The following is a 19,131-nucleotide window of genomic DNA, read 5'->3' on the forward strand; positions in this document are numbered from 1 at the left end:
GCGGAGTCTGTTGGGGCTGCATGCCCCCATGCGACGTGTGGGGCATTCTGGGCGGGGGGGTCTGTCTGCTGGAGTGGGGGGTCAGCCAGTGGAGGCTCTGGGGGCTGGGTGTGTCCGTATGGGGAGCTGGGGGGCGCGCCGGGTCTGCAGGCATGGGGGAGACGCGGGGGGGGGCTCTGGCCTGGCGTGTGCACGCTCTCGGTCCGGTGTAGGGGATACGATCCCGCAGCCTGCCCGGCCTGGTGCCCGGGCGCAGCCAGCTCCCCCTGGCCCCACGCCCACCACCGAGCAGGGCAGGGCCTGCGCTGGGACCCCCCGACGCGGAGGGGCGCTGTGCTGCCAGGAGCCGGACACACTGGTGGGGCAGGAGGTGCAGAGAGCGGGCGGGGGGAGGGGCGAGTAGGGGCTGTGAAGTTGGGGACACACCAGGGGGGTCCAATGGGGCGGGAGCCCTGGGCACCATTTCCTGAGAAGCTGCTGCTTGTAGTGTCCCCCCGCAGGTCTGGCCCCCCCATGCCAGGTAGTGCCGGCTGTGTCCCACAGCTGATCCCCCAGTCCAAGGTGCGGGGGGGGCCCACGCCCCAGGTGGGGACTGTGTGGGGACCCCCCCGGCAGAGCCGTGTCCCAGGCTGGCGCATGTCCGTGGTGCCCCCCCCAGGCGCAGAGGCAGATGGAGGCATCGTTGGCTGGTTTATTGGCGCGCTGGGGGGTCACGTGAAGGCGCCATGCGGGGATGTGGGGGAGACACAGACCGGGCAGTGCCCGCTACAGGACACGGCACAAGGACAGCACACGCCACTTGGAGCCTGCCGGCGGGTCGCTGACGAGAGCCCCCGGACCGGGCTGCTCCCCCCCCCACGGCGTGGAAGGGAGCCAGGGGCTCAGGGGTGCACAGCACAGCATGGGGAGAGCCCCCCTCCGGGGACAGGGCAGACTCCCAGCTGTCCCCCTGGTGGGGTTCGGGGCAGGCCAGGGGAGGGGGGGGTACCTGCCAGACAGCTCAGGGCTCCAGGGCGCAGCTGCCCCAGGGAGCCCCAAGGAGGGGGCTGGCTGGGGAACGGCAGCCCAGAGATGGGGCACGTGGGGGCACTGGCAGGAGACGGGTACGTGAGCAAGGGGCACCTTGCCAGCAGGGATGGTGAGCAGCCCATGGCCCTGCCAGTCACCTCCCCCCACAGCAGGGCCAGCCGCGTGCGCCCAGAGCGGGGCGCTGCCCCCCCACAGGGAACAGCCCCCCCCAACACACACACAGGGAATGGGGCCCCCCTAGTCCCCCCATAGACACACACACAGGGAACAGCCCCTCCCCCAGACACACAAACACACAGAACAGCCCCTCTCCTAGACACACACATATAGGGAGCAGGGCCCAGACACGCACACAGGGACCGAACTCCCGTCTCCCCCCCCCATAGAGGGAAAAGTCCGTCCCCCCCAAAAAACTGCACAGGACCATCTCTCTCTATATACACACAGAACAGAACCCCCCCCACACACACTGCCCCCCCCCCACGGAACAGGGCTCCCCCCGCCCAGGGAACAGGGCCACACACACACACTGCCCCCCCCACACACACACTGCCCCCCCCCAGGGAACAGGGCTCCCCCTGCCCAGGGAACAGGGCCGCACACACACACAGAACAGAGCCTCACACACACGGTGCTCCCTCTCCCCCTGCCAGCGGCGCACACGGGTGCTCATATCAGGGTACACACAGGGCAGCCAGGCAGATAAGACCTGGGCACCCAGTGTGCTCAGCCCCTTTCGCCTGCCCGCCCAGCACCCACGGGGGCCAGCCCTGGCTGCAGGGGACCGCGCTGTGTTGGCCGGGCCCCGTGATACGTTCCAGGGTCCTGGGCCGCGGGTCCTTCCCCGGCCAGTCTCTGTTTCTTTGTACCGGTCTCAGGGCACAGCAGGGCACGCAGGGCACGCAGGGTGGGCGGGCCCCGTCCTGGATCCGTTAGGCCAGCTAACATCCTGGCCGTGTGGGCTTAGCCCGTGGCTCCTGCTTGGCTAGCGTGTGGCCAGGCCCTGGCCCAGGTGGCACTGGTGTCCTTGGGGGCGGGGAGGGGGCGGCAGCCCTGAAGCCCTGGCCCGCGTGCGCCGGGCTCCGGGCACCGTCCCCGTCCTGCCGATTAACTCCCCGGGTCGGAGCAGTGTCTCTGCAGGGTCTGTGAGTCCGGCGGCGGGGCCAGCTGTCCAGGGAGGGAGCGGCGCCGGGGGGGCGGCTCGCAGGGCAGCTCTGGGCTGGGCGGCTGCGGGAACAGGAACGGCACCGGGTAACTGGGAACCTGCGGGCGGGGGAGATGCTGTCAGGAGCCGCCCGCTGCCCAGGGAACCAGGCTGCCAACACCACGACTGACTGCAGCCCAGAACTCACCGAGCGACGGCGCTGTTCAATGCCACGGGGCACTGCAGAGGGGCAGGGCTGGGCCGGCAGGGGGCTGCGGGTCGGGAGTGAGGGGCGCCAGCAGAGCTCGGCGTGGGGAGCCCATGGCTGGGCCGCCAGGGGGCTGCGGGTCGGGAGTGAGGGGCATCGGCAGAGCTCGGCGTGGGGAGCCCATGGCTGGGCCAGCAGCGGGCTGCGGGTCGGGAGTGAGGGGCGCCGGAGGAGCTCGGCGTGGGGAGCCCATGGCTGGGCCGCCAGGGGGCTGCGGGTCGGGAGTGAGGGGCACCGGCAGAGCTCGGCGTGGGGAGCCCATGGCTGGGCCGGCAGGGGGCTGCGGGTCGGGAGTGAGGGGCGCCGGAGGAGCTCGGCGTGGGGAGCCCATGGCTGGGCCGGCAGGGGGCTGCGGGTCAGGAGTGAGGGGCACCGGCAGAGCTCAGCGTGGGGAGCCCATGGCTGGGCCGGCAGGGGGCTGCAGGTCGGGAGTGAGGGGCGCCGGAGGAGCTCGGCGTGGGGAGCCCATGGCTGGGCCGGCAGCGGGCTGCGGGTCGGGAGTGAGGGGCGCCGGCAGAGCTCGGCGTGGGGAGCCCATGGCTGGGCCAGTAGCGGGCTGCGGGTCAGGAGTGAGGGGCACCGGCAGAGCTCGGCGTGGGGAGCCCATGGCTGAGCCGCCAGGGGGCTGCGGGTCGGGAGTGAGGGGCACCGGCAGAGCTCGGCGTGGGGAGCCCATGGCTGAGCCGCCAGGGGGCTGCGGGTTGGGAGTGAGGGGCACCGGCAGAGCTCGGCGTGGGGAGCCCATGGCTGAGCCGCCAGCGGGCTGCGGGTCGGGAGTGAGGGGCACCGGCAGAGCTCGGCGTGGGGAGCCCATGGCTGGGCCAGCAGCGGGCTGCGGGTCGGGAGTGAGCAGCGCCGGTGAAGATCCCCCAGGGATCTCGGTTCGGTTTCCGACCCAGCGGCTGGGCGACCTGCCCCGTGTCCCCAGGGGCAGAGCCCTGGCTGGTGTCCGTCGATGGTTGGCCGCAGGGGGTGTGCCAGGCTGGCGCTTCGCGGTGGGGTCCCTGGAGCGAGGGGTCTCACCTGGGGGCAGGGCTGGCTGGGCGGTGGGGAGCGCTCGGGGCCTGGGGGTGGCGACGACACGGTGCTATAGGCCGGCGGCACCAGCCCGACCTGCCGCTGCAGCAGCTGCATGATGGCGCCCACGTCCGCAGCCATGCGGGTCTCCAGCCTGCCGGGAGATGAGGGGCTGAGCCGGGGGGGGGGGCACCCCCAGCCAGCCCAGAGACACCTCCGGGCACGATCCTGCCCCCGCTGGGCAACGCCTCGGCCGGCAGGAGACACCACCCCCCGCAGACACCTGGCTAGGCCTGAGGTGCTGGAACTGGGGGGCCCCGGGGCCTTTCCCTGCCATGCCGCCTGTTCCCCGCCCCCCACCTGCCTCCCCAGGGCCTTTCTCTGCCATGTGCCCTATTCCCCGCCCCCCACCTGCCTCCCCAGGGCCTTTCCCTGCCATGCGCCCTGTTCCCCGGCCATCACCTGCCCCCCCAGGGCCTTTCTCTGCCTTGCCCCCTGTTCCCACCCCTCACCTGTCCCCCCAGGGCCTTTCCCTGCCATGCGCCCTATTCCCCGCCCCTCACCTGCCTCCCCAGGGCCTTTCCCTGCCTTGCCCCCTGTTCCCCGCCCCTCACCTGCCCCCCCCCAGGGCCTTTCCCTGCCATGCCTCCTGCCCCCACCTGCCCCCCAACTCCCCCTGCCCCAGGTGTATGAGCCGCCCCCTCCTCTACCTGTTGAGCTGCTGCTGCAGCTGGTCCAGCCGGCTCTCCACCTCGGAGCGGGGCCGGTGGCCCCGGGGGAGCAGGCCCATGCTGAGGCTGGCGTGGGCTGGGACGGTGCAGTGGGGCAGCTCCTGGCACTGCCGGCCCCGGCTCTCGCCCCAGAAGCTGAAGATGTTGGACACCCCCGAGAAGGCCCCTGAGCAGAGGGCAGAGACGGGTCAGGGCCGCGCCGCAGGGGGCAGGTGCCAGGGCTGGGGGCACGCGGGGGCTGCTGAGCTGTGATACAGAGACATCAGGTGGGGCTCAACCAACGCCTGGCACTGGGCCCAAGGGACCCACACCCCAAGCTGTGGGGCCCGCACCCCTTCCCCACTGTCCCTGTGGGGCCCACACACCTCCCCTGCTGTTCTTGTGGGGTCCACCCCCCTTTGCTGTCCCTCTGGGGCCTGCACCCCTCCCCCACTGTCCCTGTGGGGCCCACCCTGCTTTCCTGTCCCTCTGGGGCCTCCCCCTTCCCCTACCATCCATATGACATCAGCACCACTCCCCTGCTGTCCCTGTGGGGCCCACACCCCTGCACCGCAGTCCATATGGGGCCTGACCCCCCCCTCCCCTGCCAGGCCTGCCTCCACCCCCACCATCTATATGGGGCCCTCCCCCACTAGCGCCGTGGGGCCTGTGAGGAGTGGGGGCGCTGCGCGAGCGGCAACATCGGGGTGTCTCGTCCCCGTGCTGCTGATGTCGTGGGGCTGCGGCCGGCTGGCAGAGGGGCGCCGAGGTCGGTGCCTGCCTGTGGCCACGGACTCGCTCTGCACAAAGGGCTGTCAGGGGAGGGGCGTGGGCACCGAGGGGAAAGGTGTGGGCACCAAGGGCACCTGCCAGCCCAAGCCTCTTGCCCAGCAGAGGGGAGCAGGTTGCACAGGGCAGGAGCCCTGCCTGGCTTAGGAGAGGGATCTGGGGTGCCAGGGCAGGGGGCTAACAGGGAGCCCGGTGGGCAGGGGGTGTGCTGGGCGCGGGGCTGAGGAGAAGTGCAAGGGCCGCTTGCCCATCGTTAGCTGGTGCCCTTTGGGCAGGGGGCTGGGGGGGCCCAGAGCGGGGGCAGCGTGAGTGTTGGTGCCCAGGAACGTGCCTGAGAGGCCAAGGGGGATCGGGCGCTGCGGACAGGTGCTAGGTCGTGCCCAGGCTTGGCCTCGGTGCCCTGCCTCAGACATGACTGGGCGCAGCCAGCTGCCCATGGGCCAGGCCGGTTAGACACACGGCAGCATTGCTCGGCTGTGCTCAGTGTGGCCACTCCTGGCACTGGTCAAGGGGGGTGCCTGCAGGCCTGAGCCACCCCAGACAGTGACACCCCCACAGCAATAGGGAGCCATCAGGCCTGTGAGGAGCCTGTGCCCCCTGGCACCGGTTCCCTGGAGCCCCTCCCCTCCCTCCACACCACCCACCCCCGGCAACCAGTCCCCTGGAGCCTCTCCCCCCACAGCACCCTCCTGGAGCCTTCCCCTCCCTGTGGTGCCCACCCCATGGTTCCCATCCCCTCAGGGCACCTGTTCCTCATGGTGTCCCCCCCAGGCACCCAGCCCCAGGACTCTCCCCACACGGTGCCTGTCCTTGTGCCATGCTCTGTCCCACCTGAGAGGGGGCTGCAGTTCTCGCTGCCCTTGGGCTGCCCGTCACCCTGGCTGAGCAGCTCCCCATTGGCGCAGAAGGGTGAGAGCTGGCCGGCGCTGGCGATGGGTGTGGGGCGCTCATCCTCGTCGCTGGAGGGCGAGCTGGAGGGCTCCCACTCGGGCTGGTCCTCCGGGACCCCTGGCGCCTGGTGGTTCCGACCCGTCCGCAGTGGTTTCTGGCTGCTCCTCAGCTCCCCGGCGTTCTCCGGGTCTGTAGAGTTGGGGGCAGAGAGTGAGTGTTCCACAGAGCCAGGCTGGGGAGGAAGCACATCTGCTGGGGCTGGTGCAGGCAGGGCCATGGCTGCTGGCCGGGAGGAGCCAGCTGGGGGTCCAGTGCCAGGGCAGAGCCCCCTGTGCCCTGGGCGGGGCAAGGAGCCTGTGCTGGGAGACGGGTTTACTCCTGGGGAATTCTGCACCACTGCACACATGCCTAATTAATTAGCTGTGCACATTTTAAATTTTTTGCACAGAAAAAAGCTTCTGCCGAAATATTGCTGCAGTTCTGCCTTTTTCCCACCAGACGGTGCTGTGATGATAGAACAAAGCAGCAGCTCCTGGCCAGCTAGGGAAGAGAAAGAGCCTGCCTTTTTCGCTGCGCCTGTCAGGTCAGGTCAGGAGACAGGGGCAATGGGGAAACAGACAACGTGGGGTGCTGTGGGGGGTTAGACAGGGGCTCATAAGGGCTAGTGGGAGAGGACAGACTGGGGCGGCAGCTGAATGGGAGTGGAGGTGCAGGGCCACAGGGGGGGAAGGAGGTGCAGGGCCACATGGTGATGGGGGAGAGGGTGCAGAGCTATACAGGGACAGGGAAAAGGCTGGGTGGGGCACAGAGACACATGGGAATGGGGGATGGGATACAGGGAAACATGGAGACACGGGGAGGGTGGACAGGGACACATTGGGACCAGGGAGTGGCTGGGTGGGGGCACAGAGACATGTGGATGGTGGAGGGGGCACAGAGACATCTCGGGACAGAAGGAGGGGGTGCAGGGCCACATGGGGATGGGGGGGAGTGGGTGTCTGTATGGGGGTGGAGGGACACACGTGGACAGGTGGTGCAAGGACACATGGAGGTACAGGGACACATGGGAACAGGGGCAGATGTGCCTGACTGAATGGGAGAGGCTAAGGGTCAGCCAGGGTCTGCATGAGGGAAGCTCCCTACAATCCCCTCCCCGCAAAACCTGTTCCATACTTTTCTCACCCACACCCAACAACCCTCCAAGTTGACACACAGGCTCCTTCCCAGCTATTTGCTTCCCTCTCCGTCAGCTCCTCCGTTACCCGACTCCCCTCCAGCCTTTGCACTGCTTCTGGGGGTGCGGGAAATACGGTTCTGTACCGTAGGTTAAATGAATTCTTATTCACAGTTCTGTAGTAATATGCCTACTAAGGAATCTATTTGTCAAAAAACATTTCCTGAATCTTCATTCTTGTCTGTATTGTTACAGACTTACTTGCTGGTGGGTATTTTGAAATAAATGACCAAAAATAATTGAAACTGGTGTGATAATACTGTGTTATTCTGACAAATAAAATATGCAGAATTTTAAAATATTGCACACAGAATTTTTAATTTTCTGTTGCAGAATTTTTATTTTTTTGGCACAGAATTCCCCCAGGAGTAGGGGCTGGCATCCTGGGTGGAGACACTGACCCTGCGCTGGGAGAGGGGCTGGTGCCCTGGGCAGGGCACAAAGCCTATGCTGGGGGAGGCCCCTGGCCCCTCGAGCTTGCTGCCCCCCCCCGCCACTCACCCTTGTCTGTGCGCCGGCGGAAGGAGAGTTTGCGGCGCCGCAACCGGTTGAAGCTGCTGTCCAGCTCGGTGCTTCCAGGAGAGCCGGGGATCATGTTGGTCTGCAACAAAGGGGAGCGGTGAGCCGGGCTGGGAACTGGGGAGGGGGCAGGTGGGGGAGAAGGGGAAATGGATACACTGGTGGTTAGGTGGGTGGGGGCGCTGCTAGGTGGGGGACAGGTTGGTGGATGGCACAGTGGGTGGGTGGGTGAATACACTGGTGGTTAGTTGAGGGCAGGGTTGATGGCTGGGTGGGGATGGACTGGGGTCAGGGGCAGGCGGGGTTCTCCCCCTCAGCCTGGCAGAGAGCCCACAGAGGCCCCCCCAGACTGGCAAAGTCCCCCGGAGCTCCCCCCAAGCCTGGCTGAGTGCCCCCAAAGGTCTCCCTCCCACAGCCTATCTGAGTGACCCCGGAGCTCCCCCCAGCCTGGCTGATCACCCCCAAAACTCTCCTCCCTGGCCTGGTGCCCCCAGAACTCTCCCCACCCCGGCCCTGGCTGAGCACCCCTGGAGCTCTCCCCCCCCCGGCCCGTCACCCCCAACCCCTCCCCCCCCGGCTCTCACGTCGCGCAAGTTGAAGGTGATTTCCAGGCTGGCCCAGAAGCGGTCCGAGAACTCGGGGTACATGTCCAGCACCTCCAGCAGCTCCTCCCGCTGGATCTTGTGCAGGTCACAGTAAGTCAGAGCCCGCACGTCCGCATTGGACTTGCCCGGCCGCGCATACAGGTTCAGCGGCTCCCCGAAGATGTCGTTCTTCCCTGGGGGCAGCACGGCAGGGTCAGCGCAGGTCTCCCCCAGGGAATGGGCTGTGGGGCACATGCCAGGGTGGGCTGGGCAGGATGGGGGGGCACACAGCAGGGGTGAGCTGTTAGGTTCTCCTGGGCGCCAGGCTGGGGGCCATGCCATGGGGTGACATGAGGGACAGAGGGCCCCGACCTGGCTGGCAGTGCCCACCCCCTTGGCTGGCAGGGCCCATGCCCCCCCTGGTTGACAGTGCCCCCCCCATCTGGCAACATCCACTGACCCCCTGCAGCTCCCGCCGCCCCCCCAGTCTGGCATCGCCCATCTGGCAGCCTCCCCCCACCTGTCAGTGCCCACCCCTTGGTCAGCAGCGCCCACCCCCCTCGCCACGCAGCCCCCCAAACCTAGCAGCGCCCGCCCCTCACCAAGGATGGCCACCACCATGTCGCGGCGCAGGATCTCGATGGAGCCGCGGGAGATGAAGTAGAGCGCGGTGAGCACGTCGCCGGCGTGCACCAGCGTGTCACCGGGTGGGGCGTGCGTGGTCTTGAACTTCATGGCCAGGGCGCGCAGGCAGCCCTTGCTGGCCCCCTGGAAGGGCCGGCAGCTCTGCAGGAGGCTGCGGTTCAGGTGCAGGCAGATGTCGGCCTGCAGGCACTCAGGGAAGCCCTTCAGCACCTGCGGGCGGGCGGGAGAGACCCTGTCACTGGGGAGGGCACCGCACAGCGGGGGCAGGGAGCGCAGGGCCCGGCCGTGGGCACAAGGGGGTGTTGGCACAGACGGCTGTGCCCATGGCCGTGTGCTGGTCTACATGGGCAATTTGGCTCGGTGCGTGTGTCTCTGGGTCTGTGTGTGAGTGTGTGCAGGTGTACACATTTGTGGGGGTGGGCACGCGCATGTGTCTGGGCGTGGGTGTGGGCCTCTCTGGCTGTGCAGGGGGGTGTCTCTGTGTGCGCGTACACGCCCGCAGATGTGGGGGGCTCTGCATGGCCACTGCACCTCAGTGCCCAGGGCGCTGCACCAGGCCCTGGGGATGGGCAGAGGGAGATGGCCCGGTTTGCGGGCGTTTTGCAGAGCGAGTGCCCCTCTGCCCAAGGTGCTGTTTGCTGCCAGTCACCCGGCTCTGGGGTGTCCAGAGATGGGCACAAACCCTCACGCTGGGGAAAGAGCCTCCATGCCTGGGGCTGGCGTGAGGGGGCCTGGGTGCTGTGCCCAGGGTGGGGTGCTGCGCTCATGCCGTGCCCAAGGTGCAGGACCAGGTGTGAAGTGGGGTTTTCCCCTTGTGATGGTGTACGTGAGCCTGTGTGCATCTAACTGTTCTGCATGAATACTGGGTGTGCCTCAGTTTCCCTGTGTATTGCACCATAGCCTAGGTGGTGGGGATAAGGGTGTGTGGCAGGGGTGGGCTGTTCTCCTGGGCATTATTGACATGAACTGTGACCATATAAATCATTGTTGCAACCACTGGTATATATTTGCAGCAAATATTGTACAAAGGTTCTCGTGTGAGGTGTCTATGGAGAGATATTGGTTTGCTGGTTAGGATGACGCTGTCTGTCTGTGTGTAGCATTTTGTAGCTGAAGTTATGAATATTGGCTCTGTCCTTGTCTCTCAATGTGTCTGATTCTAAGTAGCCTCAGTGACGCATCTGGTCAGGTTCTTAAGAAAGGACTCTTCTCAGTGAGTGCCTGCGATGTTATTGACATGAACTGGGACCGTATAGATCACTGTTGCAACCAAAGTCCTGTCGTGGCACCAAATCTCGTACAAAGGGGGTCAAATGAGGTGTCTCAGACAAGGTGATGGTGGGCTGGTTAGGATGATGCTGTCTGTGTGTGGGTATCATTTTTGTAGTTGAAGTTATGAATATTGGCTCTATCCTGTCTGTAGTTCAAACGTGTACTGTGCTTCTGGGTGACACCCCAGACAGGTTGGTGTCAGCTCTGCCCAGCCTGCTGGGTGGCCCATTAGGGACCATCAGCGATACAACTGACCCATTGCGAGAAGGCAGACACGCTTTGCAATTCAGCAAAGTATGCAGGGACTTGCCCATGTGACTCCAAACTCCATTTTGCTGTAATTTTCCACAATAAGAACACAGAGGGGTTCTTACACCTGGAAAAGTCTATAAAAGGCTGATGCCTCATCTCCATCTTGTCTTCAGTCCTGCTTCCTACCTCTGGAGGGACATGGCTACAAATGGAAGCTTTGAACAAAGGACAGAATGACCCATCCCAGCTGGGGATGTTCTCCAGAGACTTGATTTGAACCTGCAGTTTATTCCATCACTGCTACAAGCCTGAACCAAGAACTTCACCATTGCTGTGTGTCATAGATTCCATTGAACCCATTCTAGCTCTCGTCTCTATCTTTTTCCTTTTTATGAATAAACCTTTAGATTTTAGATTCTAAGGATTGGCAACAGCGTGATTTGTGGGTAAGATCTGACTTGTGTATTGACTGGGGTCTGGGGCTTGGTCCTTTGGGATGAGGAGAACCTTTCTTATTTTACTGGGGGGTTGGTTTTCATAACCATTCGTCCCCATAACGAGTGGCACTGGTGGTGATACTGGGAAACTGGGGTGTCTGAGGGAATTGCTTTTGTGACTTGTGGTTAGCCAGTGGGGTGAGACCAAAGTCCTCTCTGTTTGGCTGGTTCGATTTGCCTTGGTGTGCACAGAAACCCCAGCCTTGGGCTGTAACTGCCCTGCTTTAAGCAATTTGTCCTGATTTGGCACTCTCCGTTGGGTCCCACCAGAACCAGCATCGTTACAGTGCCCAATCAAGAAACACTTAACACACAATGGACTTTGGGAGACGCCAATTCACATCTGAGCTTTCCTGAGAACATTCAAACTAACATGTAAACACTGGCCTCCCGGCCTGCAAAAGCAAAACCGGACTCATGCATGGACATGTGACTTGCCCATGTGACTCCAGACTCCATCTTGTTGCTGTGATTTTGCACAGCAGAACAAAGGGGTTTCCGCTCACAAAAGAAAGAATATAAAAGGCCCTGGAAACCCCTCCATCTTGTCTTCAGTCCTGCTTCTGACCTCTGGAGGAACTTTGCTACAAACTGAAGCTCTGAATCAAGGACTGAATGACCAATCCCAGCTGGGGATGTTCTTCAGAGACTTGATTTGTGCCAGCAGTTTATTCCTAAACTAAAATTTATTTATTTATTATTATCACTGCTACAAGCCTGAACCAAGAACTTTGCCATGACTGGATGTCATTGATTCCATTGAACCCATTCTAGCTCTCATCTATATTGCTTTCTTTTTATGAATAAACCTTTATATTTTAGATTATAAAGGATTGGCAACAGCGTGATTTGTGGGTAAGATCTAACTGGTATATTGACCTGGGTCTGGGGCTTGGTCCTTGGTCAGAAGAATCTTTTTTCTTTTACTGGGGTATTGGTTTTCATAATCCTTCATCCCCGTAAGAAGTGGCTGCTGGTGATGATACTGGGAAACTGGAGTACGGCTTGTAAAAATGTACCTGGAAAAGATAACTGTGATTTGCTGGAAATAGCTCAGGGTAGCGGGAAGAGCAGCAGTTTATCTGTGGGAAGTGGCAAGGTGCTCGGTAAGGAAAGTCTGGATGAGCCTAGGCAGCCTTGTGAGCTGATGGCTGTGTCTAGTCAGCAGGGTGGGAAGGCGAGGAGAGTGGAAGATGAGTGTCCCTGGACCTTACCTGTGAGCTGGGTGGAGAATTGTGACAGGGAAGGAAATGGGTCTCTGTCTGTCAGGGGTATTGACTTGCCTATGGAGGGAGCTACCCTGGTCTCCAAGTAGTTGTCTGTGAACAGACCTGTGTGCTGGGACAAGGGGAATGAGATCCCAAGCTGTGTGTCTGGGAAAGGAGAAAGTGTGTCCGGCTCTTCTTTGTCTGTGGAGCAGACAGAAGGGGCCTTTCAGCCAGGGATGGTTGAGGGTCGTGCAGTTGTCTCAGAGCTGGTTCTGGATTCAGCTAAAGCCCAGGAAGGGAAGGGTCCTAAGTTTGTGTCTGCTCGGGAGAATGGCCCTGTAACTAGGTCGCATCCAGTTAGTGTCATGGCAAAATCCCAGAAACTAGAAAATTCTGGTACTTGTATTTTGTCTGTTGCTAGTGTGTGTCTAGAAAAGGGTGTAGCAACTCTGTCTAATCAGGGTGAGATCCTAGCCAGGGCACAAGGAGAGCAGAAAGGTGATTTAATTGTTATCTACTGACAGTTTGAAAACTTGTAGCAAAAAGGAAAAGATTCCTGAACTTGTGTGTGGCAAAGGGAAGGAGAACGCTTCCAACCTTTTATCTAGGAAGTCTGTAAGTTTGCCTGAAAGGGGACTGTGCAGGAATTCGCCTGATGAGCCAAAGGTGATCCTGGATGTCAGTAAGACCCAGAGCTGTTGCTCAGGAAAGTGTTCCTTTAGAGCAGTGGTTCCCAAACTCGGGTTTGCAAAATGTTACAGGAGGTTCTCAGGGAAAAAATTCCTTAATGGTGGGCAGAGCTGTCCCTAGGGGACTTCCAAGAGCTAAGCAGATCAAAGCAAGCATATCTATCACACTGAGATTTAAACTTCAAGACTCCTTATAAGAAATGGAAAGGGAGGTGGACATTTTTTTGCTGTTTTTAAAATTAAATAGGCAGCTAGTCTTGTTTTTTAAATTATTACGAAGAACAAGTTTAAGCTTTGTTTGTTTGCCTGGACTGCTCAAGCCCTGGATGCTTGTGTAGGAGGAACTCTTTGAGTTGGCTTCTTAAATCCCTTCATGCGGTTTCACATCTGATACTCCTGGATGAAACCTAGGAGCCTTGTCTTATAACAGGCTTATTCAAAGTGATACAAGCTCCGAAGGTGAGATCTGGTAAGAGTGTTTCTGTTTTCACTATGTAAGAAAATTAATACTGTAATTATTAATAATAGTGTGTAATAAGCATGTCATAAAAACAACAGTAATATTTCCAAGATCACTGCTTTTATAATTTATGCTGAGGTAAGGGAGGAAATCCCTGGAAATATTCATTTTTAAGAGGGGGTTTGCGAGACTTGACATTTTAGTGAAAGGGGTTCGCAGGTAAAGTTTGGGAACCACTGCTTTAGAGCAAGCCCTTGGTGAAGAGGGTAAGGGCAGAATTTCTGAGAGGAGTGAATTGTTACTTAAATAAGTTCCTGGGAAAAGGAATTCTCTTGGTAATCCGTGCAAGTAGTCTGCTGTAGCTGAAGGACGTGGAAGTGATTTAATCAAGGAAATTTCAGTTCCTAACAGCCAAAATTTTTCTGTGGTGAAGGAATCCACATATTTTCCTTTTGAAAGATCCAGTGTGGGTAGCTTTGAGGTCTCCCGTGGAGTAAAAGCTGTTAAGGAATTTAAACAGCTCTATGACCAAGTGGTTCTGTTTGGCCAGCTTGTTGGGAAGACAATGGCGTTGGAACGAACAGGAATGTGTCTGGGCTAATTCTTTAAGTGAGCAGGTGCTTCAGGGCCTGCAGTTGGTGAACACACCTTGCCAGCAAAGCAATTCCTGTGAGCAGGAAATTTCCATTTTCAATCTTCTAGGAAAACGTGGGGGGGAGGGAAAGACCGCTCCTGCTGAAGGGAAGAATTGAGTGTCCAGCCTTGAAACTGGTAGCTGCTGAGAAGTTAAAAGCTCGTGTCTGTGTTGATACAAATCGCCTGACTGATTGGGGGGAGAAAGACTCGCTAATAGCTGTTAGCACAGAGAGCACGCCCAATCAGCCAGTGAATTCTGTTACGCAAAAGCAATTAGGGTTTGATCCTTCAGGACAAGGAGGAAAAAGAGAACTTGATTTTGCAAGTTTGATTTTGCCAGTGGGAGAACACTTCATTCGATAACAGATCTGGAAGTAGCTATACTTGAACAAAAAAAACCTTCAGAAACAGACTTCAAAGACAGGTTTCAGAGTAACAGCCGTGTTAGTCTGTATTCGCAAAAAGAAAAGGAGTACTTGTGCAAATAAATTGGTTAGACTTCAAAGAGAAACAGCAGAACTAAAATTCATTTGCAAATTTAACACCATTAATTTGGGCTTGAACAGGGACTGAGAGTGGCTGGCTCATTACAGAAGCAGCTTTGCCTCTCCTGGAATTGACACCTCATCTATTGTTGGGAGTGGACCACATCCACCCTGATCGAATTGGCCCTGTCAACACTGGTTCTCCACTTGTGAGGTAGCTCCCTTCTCTTCATGTGTCAGTATATTTATGTCTGCGTCTGTAATTTTCACTCCATGCATCTGAAGAAGTGGGGTTTTTACCCATGAAAGCTTAAGTTCAAATAAATCTGTTAGTCTTTAAGGTGCCACCGGACTCCTTGTTGTTTTTGTGGATACAGACCAACACTTGATTTTGCAAAGGGAAGTCATAGGTTGACCCTAAGAGGTCCAAACCCCAATAGCGTTGAGCCAAAGGTGTGGCATGACAAACATGATCGTAGATGGACACTTGCGATGGATTTGTTGTTGTTGCTCATGGTAATTCTTGTAACTAATGTGTTGCTATTACCAAGAACTGTAAAAATGTCCAATGTGTCTAATCTTTTGAAAAAACCCTTGAACATGTTAAGAGTGACACATGAGATCAACTTTGTGTTAAACGGCCTGGTAATACTGACATTCCAAGCCTGACTGGCTATGTGAAAAGGGAAACTGAGGCACACTACCCTATTGCTTTCACGGCTAACTGCCAAGATTCCTGTACTATGGACAACATTAATATCTACATTGACTTGATGTTAATTGGGTTCCACACATTTGCCAGAGCTTGTATGGATAAAGTAGCTATGTTCTTTAGCTCTTGGCAAGATCACGAGACCTACAGGAACCATGCTGCAAGGGCAGATCCAATCCACTATTGTTCTAACCAAGTTTTACCTGGGGTCTGTAAAGAGATTCAATCATGTTATTGACCAGGACTTTGATAAACCATTTCTGTTATAGACTAATACGGCTTCTAACCCAGTACAAGCTGTAGTGAGACAGAACCCAGGATGGGGAGCTCTTGGGATGCAGTCAGAGATGTTTGTGTCATCTCCTCCTGCATCAATTTTCCATTGGGGGTGTGATGTTACGAGTGTAATATAATATCTCATTGAAAGGTGACCGGACCAGAAAGAGTTAATGAACTCCCAGACTGACCTGACCCAGGGCCGAACTTTAAAGAGGGGTTAGGAAGAGATGGCAATGAACAGAGCTGTGAAATGCAGCCGGCATTGTTAGAGGTAGAAGGGGAGATGTTTGTTCAGGTCTTGTGAGGTCAGCAAACAAGTCTTGTCTATCACTATGGCTTTAATTCAAAGATCAGAAAAGGAATATTAACATTTAGGAAGACACTGGAGTGAAATCGTATTATTGTCTGTATGTCTCTCTGAAGGTTGCGGTAACCAGTATCTGAACTGCTCAATGGATAAATGACCCTGTGCTAATTGCCAGGATGTTTGGGAGAAGGAAAGTGAAGCTGATTGTTTCTTCAGGCCAAAAGGCTGCTGGAAATGTATAAAGACCTTGGGACACGATCCTTCTTCATCTCAGATCTGCTTTGGGTTTCAAGAGGAGGAAACTTTGAGCCATAAGGATTGAGATCCCCAGTCGCTGACTGGAGTCACCCTGAACATGGACATTGGACTATAACCTCTGGACTATTTCTAAAAGGACTTTTGGCCACTACAAACTCATCTCTGCTACGTATATGACCTCAAGAATTGAACTCAAGTCTGTCTGTATAATGATCTTTTAACCAACACACTCTCTCTTATTTTTTAATACATTTTAGTTTAGTTAATAAGAATTGGCTATAAGCGTGTATGTGGGGTAAGATCTGAGTTATCATTTGACCTGGGTCTGGGGCTTGGTCCTTTGGGGTCAGGAGAACCTTTTCTTTTATATGATGAAATAAGATTTTCAGAGTTTATCATCCTATGTTTGACAGGTGTGTCTGAATGGAGGCCTGAGGCTGGATACTTTAAGGGAACTGTGTTGTTTGGACGTTTGAGTAACCAGGGAGGTGCTGTAGAAGCTGTTTTGGGCTGGCTGGGTAAGTATTGGAATATCCACCAGCGTTGGGGTTTGTCTGCCCCCGTCTGTTTGCAGATCACCCTCACTGAGTGACCTCAGCGGGCTCCCACGGGCATCGTCACACCGCGGGGGGCGTCGGGGAGCCGGCCGTGCTGAGTGCGGGGGCGGTGCTGCGCGCTCACCGCGTTCATGTCGATGCCGTTGGTGTAGGACCAGGCGTGCTGGAAATACTCCTCCAGCCGCTGGCGCAGCGGGTTGGGGATCTGGTGGAAGCGGATGAACTCGCGGACACGTAGCATCTGGGTGTGGTAACGCGCGGTGCCCGAGTAGAGGCGCTGGATGATGGCCGAGACGTTGCCAAAGATGCTGGCGTACATCAGGGCTGGAGGCAGAGAGGCAGCAGTGAGCATGCGGACGCACACACACGCACACACAAATACGCAGCCCCCTTCCCCGCCACACCTCCCAGCAGGCGCCCCTGGGGCAGGTGGTCTGGGACAGGCGCGGGGCAGGCAGGGGACAGGTACAGGGTGGGCACAGGTGTGGGACAGGCAGGGGGTGGGCATGGGTGAGGCAGGGGGTGGGAAGTGGCAGCCAGAGGAGAGGCGTGGGGTGGGCAGGGGGCAGGCAGGAGGTGGGTGTGGGTCAGGCAGGGGGCAGGTGTGAGGCAGGCACATGTCAGGCGGGGTCAGGTGTGGGGCAGGCAGGGAGCGGGTAAGGGTCAGGCAGGGGTCAGGTGTGGGGCAGTTGCAGGCAGGGGGCGGGTAGGGGACCGGTGTGGGGGAGATGCAGGCAGGAGGCGGGCACAGGCAGGGGATGGCAGGCACAGGCAAGGGCCTGGCAGACAGGGGGCGGGTAGGGGTCAGGTGTGGGAAGGGCGCAGGCAGGGTGCAGTAGGGGTGGGCGGGCAGGCGGGCGCAGGCAAGGGGCGGGCAGGCAGGGGGCGGGCGGGCAGGGTGCAGCAGGGGTGGGCAGGCGCAGGCAAGGGGCGGGCGGGCGGGGCGCAGGCAGGGGGTGGGCAGGCAGGGTGCAGCAGGGGTGGGCAGGGTGCAGCAGGGGTGGGCAGGGTGCAGCAGGGGTGGGCGGGCAGGGTGCAGCAGGGGTGGGCAGGCGCAGGCAAGGGGCGGGCGGGCGGGCGCAGGCAGGGGGTGGGCAGGCAGGGGACGGGCGGGCAGGGTGCAGCAGGGGTGGGCAGGGTGCAGCAGGGGTGGGCGGGCAGGGTGCAGCAGGGGTGGGCAGGCGCAGGCAAGGGGCGGGCGGGCGGGCGCAGGCAGGGGGTGGGCAGGCAGGGGACGGGCGGGCAGGGTGCAGCAGGGGTGGGCGGGCAGGGTGCAGCAGGGGTGGGCAGGCGCAGGCAAGGGGTGGGAGGGCGGGCGCAGGCAGGGGGTGGGCAGGCAGGGTGCAGCAGGGGTGGGCAGGCGCAGGCAAGGGGCGGGCGGGCGGGCGCAGGCAGGGGGTGGGCAGGCAGGGTGCAGCAGGGGTGGGCAGGCGCAGGCAAGGGGCGGGCGGGCGGGCGCAGGCAGGGGGTGGGCAGGCAGGGTGCAGCAGGGGTGGGCAGGCGCAGGCAAGGGGTGGGCGGCGGGGCGCAGGCAGGGGGTGGGCAGGCAGGGTGCAGCAGGGGTGGGCAGGCGCAGGCAAGGGGCGGGCGGGCGGGCGCAGGCAGGGGGGTGGGCAGGCAGGGTGCAGCAGGGGTGGGCAGGCGCAGGCAAGGGGCGGGGCGGGCGGGCGCAGGCAGGGGGTGGGCAGGCAGGGTGCAGCAGGGGTGGGCAGGCGCAGGCAAGGGGTGGGCGGGCGGGCGCAGGCAGGGGGTGGGCAGGCAGGGGACGGGCGGGCAGGGTGCAGCAGGGGTGGGCAGGCGCAGGCAAGGGGGCGGGCGGGCGGGCGCAGGCAGGGGGTGGGCAGGCAGGGTGCAGCAGGGGTGGGCGGGCAGGGTGCAGCAGGGGTGGGCGGGCGCAGGCAAGGGCGGCGGGCGGGCGGGCGCAGGCAGGGGGTGGGCAGGCAGGGTGCAGCAGGGGTGGGCAGGCGCAGGCAAGGGGCGGGCGCAGGCAGGGGGTGGGCAGGCAGGGGACGGGCGGGCAGGGTGCAGCAGGGGTGGGCGGGCAGGGTGCAGCAGGGGTGGGCAGGCGCAGGCAAGGGGCCGGCGGGCGGGCGCAGGCAGGGGGTGGGCAGGCAGGGTGCAGCAGGGGTGGGCAGGCGCAGGCAAGGGGCGGGGGGCGCAGGCAGGCAGGGGCAGGCCCCGCCCCGTTCGCACTCACAGCCGATGAGCATGACGCAGATGGAGAAGATCTTCTCGGAGTTGGTGTTAGGGGAGACGTTGCCGAAGCCCACGCTGGTCAGGCTGCTGAAGGTGAAGTAGAGCGCCGTGACGTACTTGTCCTTGATGCTGGGCCCCTGCAGCGGGGCGCTCTCGTTCAGGGGCTTGCGGATCTGGTCGCCCAGCGAGTGCAGCCAGCCGATGCTCTGCCGCTCCATGTTGCCGATGGCGTACCAGATGCAGGCCAGCCAGTGGGCGATGAGGGCGAAGGTGCACATGAGCAGGAAGAGCACGGCCGCCCCGTACTCCGAGTAGCGGTCCAGCTTACGGGCCACGCGCACCAGGCGGAGCAGCCGGGCCGTCTTCAGCAGCCCGATCAGCGTCGTGGTCTGAGGGCAAAGGGGCAGAGCCGAGAGCAGCGGGGGTCAAAGCCATGGGTCCGTTCTGCCCACCCAAGCCAGCTGAGCCAGAGCGGGGCTCTTAGAGACGCCCG

General features: G+C 60.4%; 1 protein-coding gene across 5 annotated transcripts in view; it reads right to left on the reverse strand.

The window, feature by feature from the left end:
• Positions 1-1,574: 1,574 nt before the first annotated feature.
• KCNH2 (potassium voltage-gated channel subfamily H member 2) overlaps positions 1,575-19,131 on the reverse strand; it is a 107,084-nt gene continuing 89,527 nt past the window's right edge. For all 5 annotated transcript variants that reach the window (XM_073334956.2, XM_073334953.2, XM_073334954.2 and 2 more), the window contains 9 exons: positions 18,640-19,027; positions 16,567-16,766; positions 8,788-9,040; positions 8,186-8,379; positions 7,584-7,683; positions 5,789-6,037; positions 4,169-4,355; positions 3,465-3,612; positions 1,575-2,292 (listed from right to left, as the gene is read on the reverse strand). In XM_073334956.2, coding sequence (XP_073191057.1) covers positions 2,137-2,292; positions 3,465-3,612; positions 4,169-4,355; positions 5,789-6,037; positions 7,584-7,683; positions 8,186-8,379; positions 8,788-9,040; positions 16,567-16,766; positions 18,640-19,027 — 1,875 coding nt within the window. In that variant the 3' untranslated portion in view covers positions 1,575-2,136. The remainder of the gene's footprint in view (positions 2,293-3,464; positions 3,613-4,168; positions 4,356-5,788; positions 6,038-7,583; positions 7,684-8,185; positions 8,380-8,787; positions 9,041-16,566; positions 16,767-18,639; positions 19,028-19,131) is intronic.

This window comes from Lepidochelys kempii, chromosome 2 (assembly GCF_965140285.1).
Source record: "Lepidochelys kempii isolate rLepKem1 chromosome 2, rLepKem1.hap1, whole genome shotgun sequence".
In the NCBI taxonomy this organism is placed as follows: Eukaryota; Metazoa; Chordata; order Testudines; family Cheloniidae; genus Lepidochelys; species Lepidochelys kempii.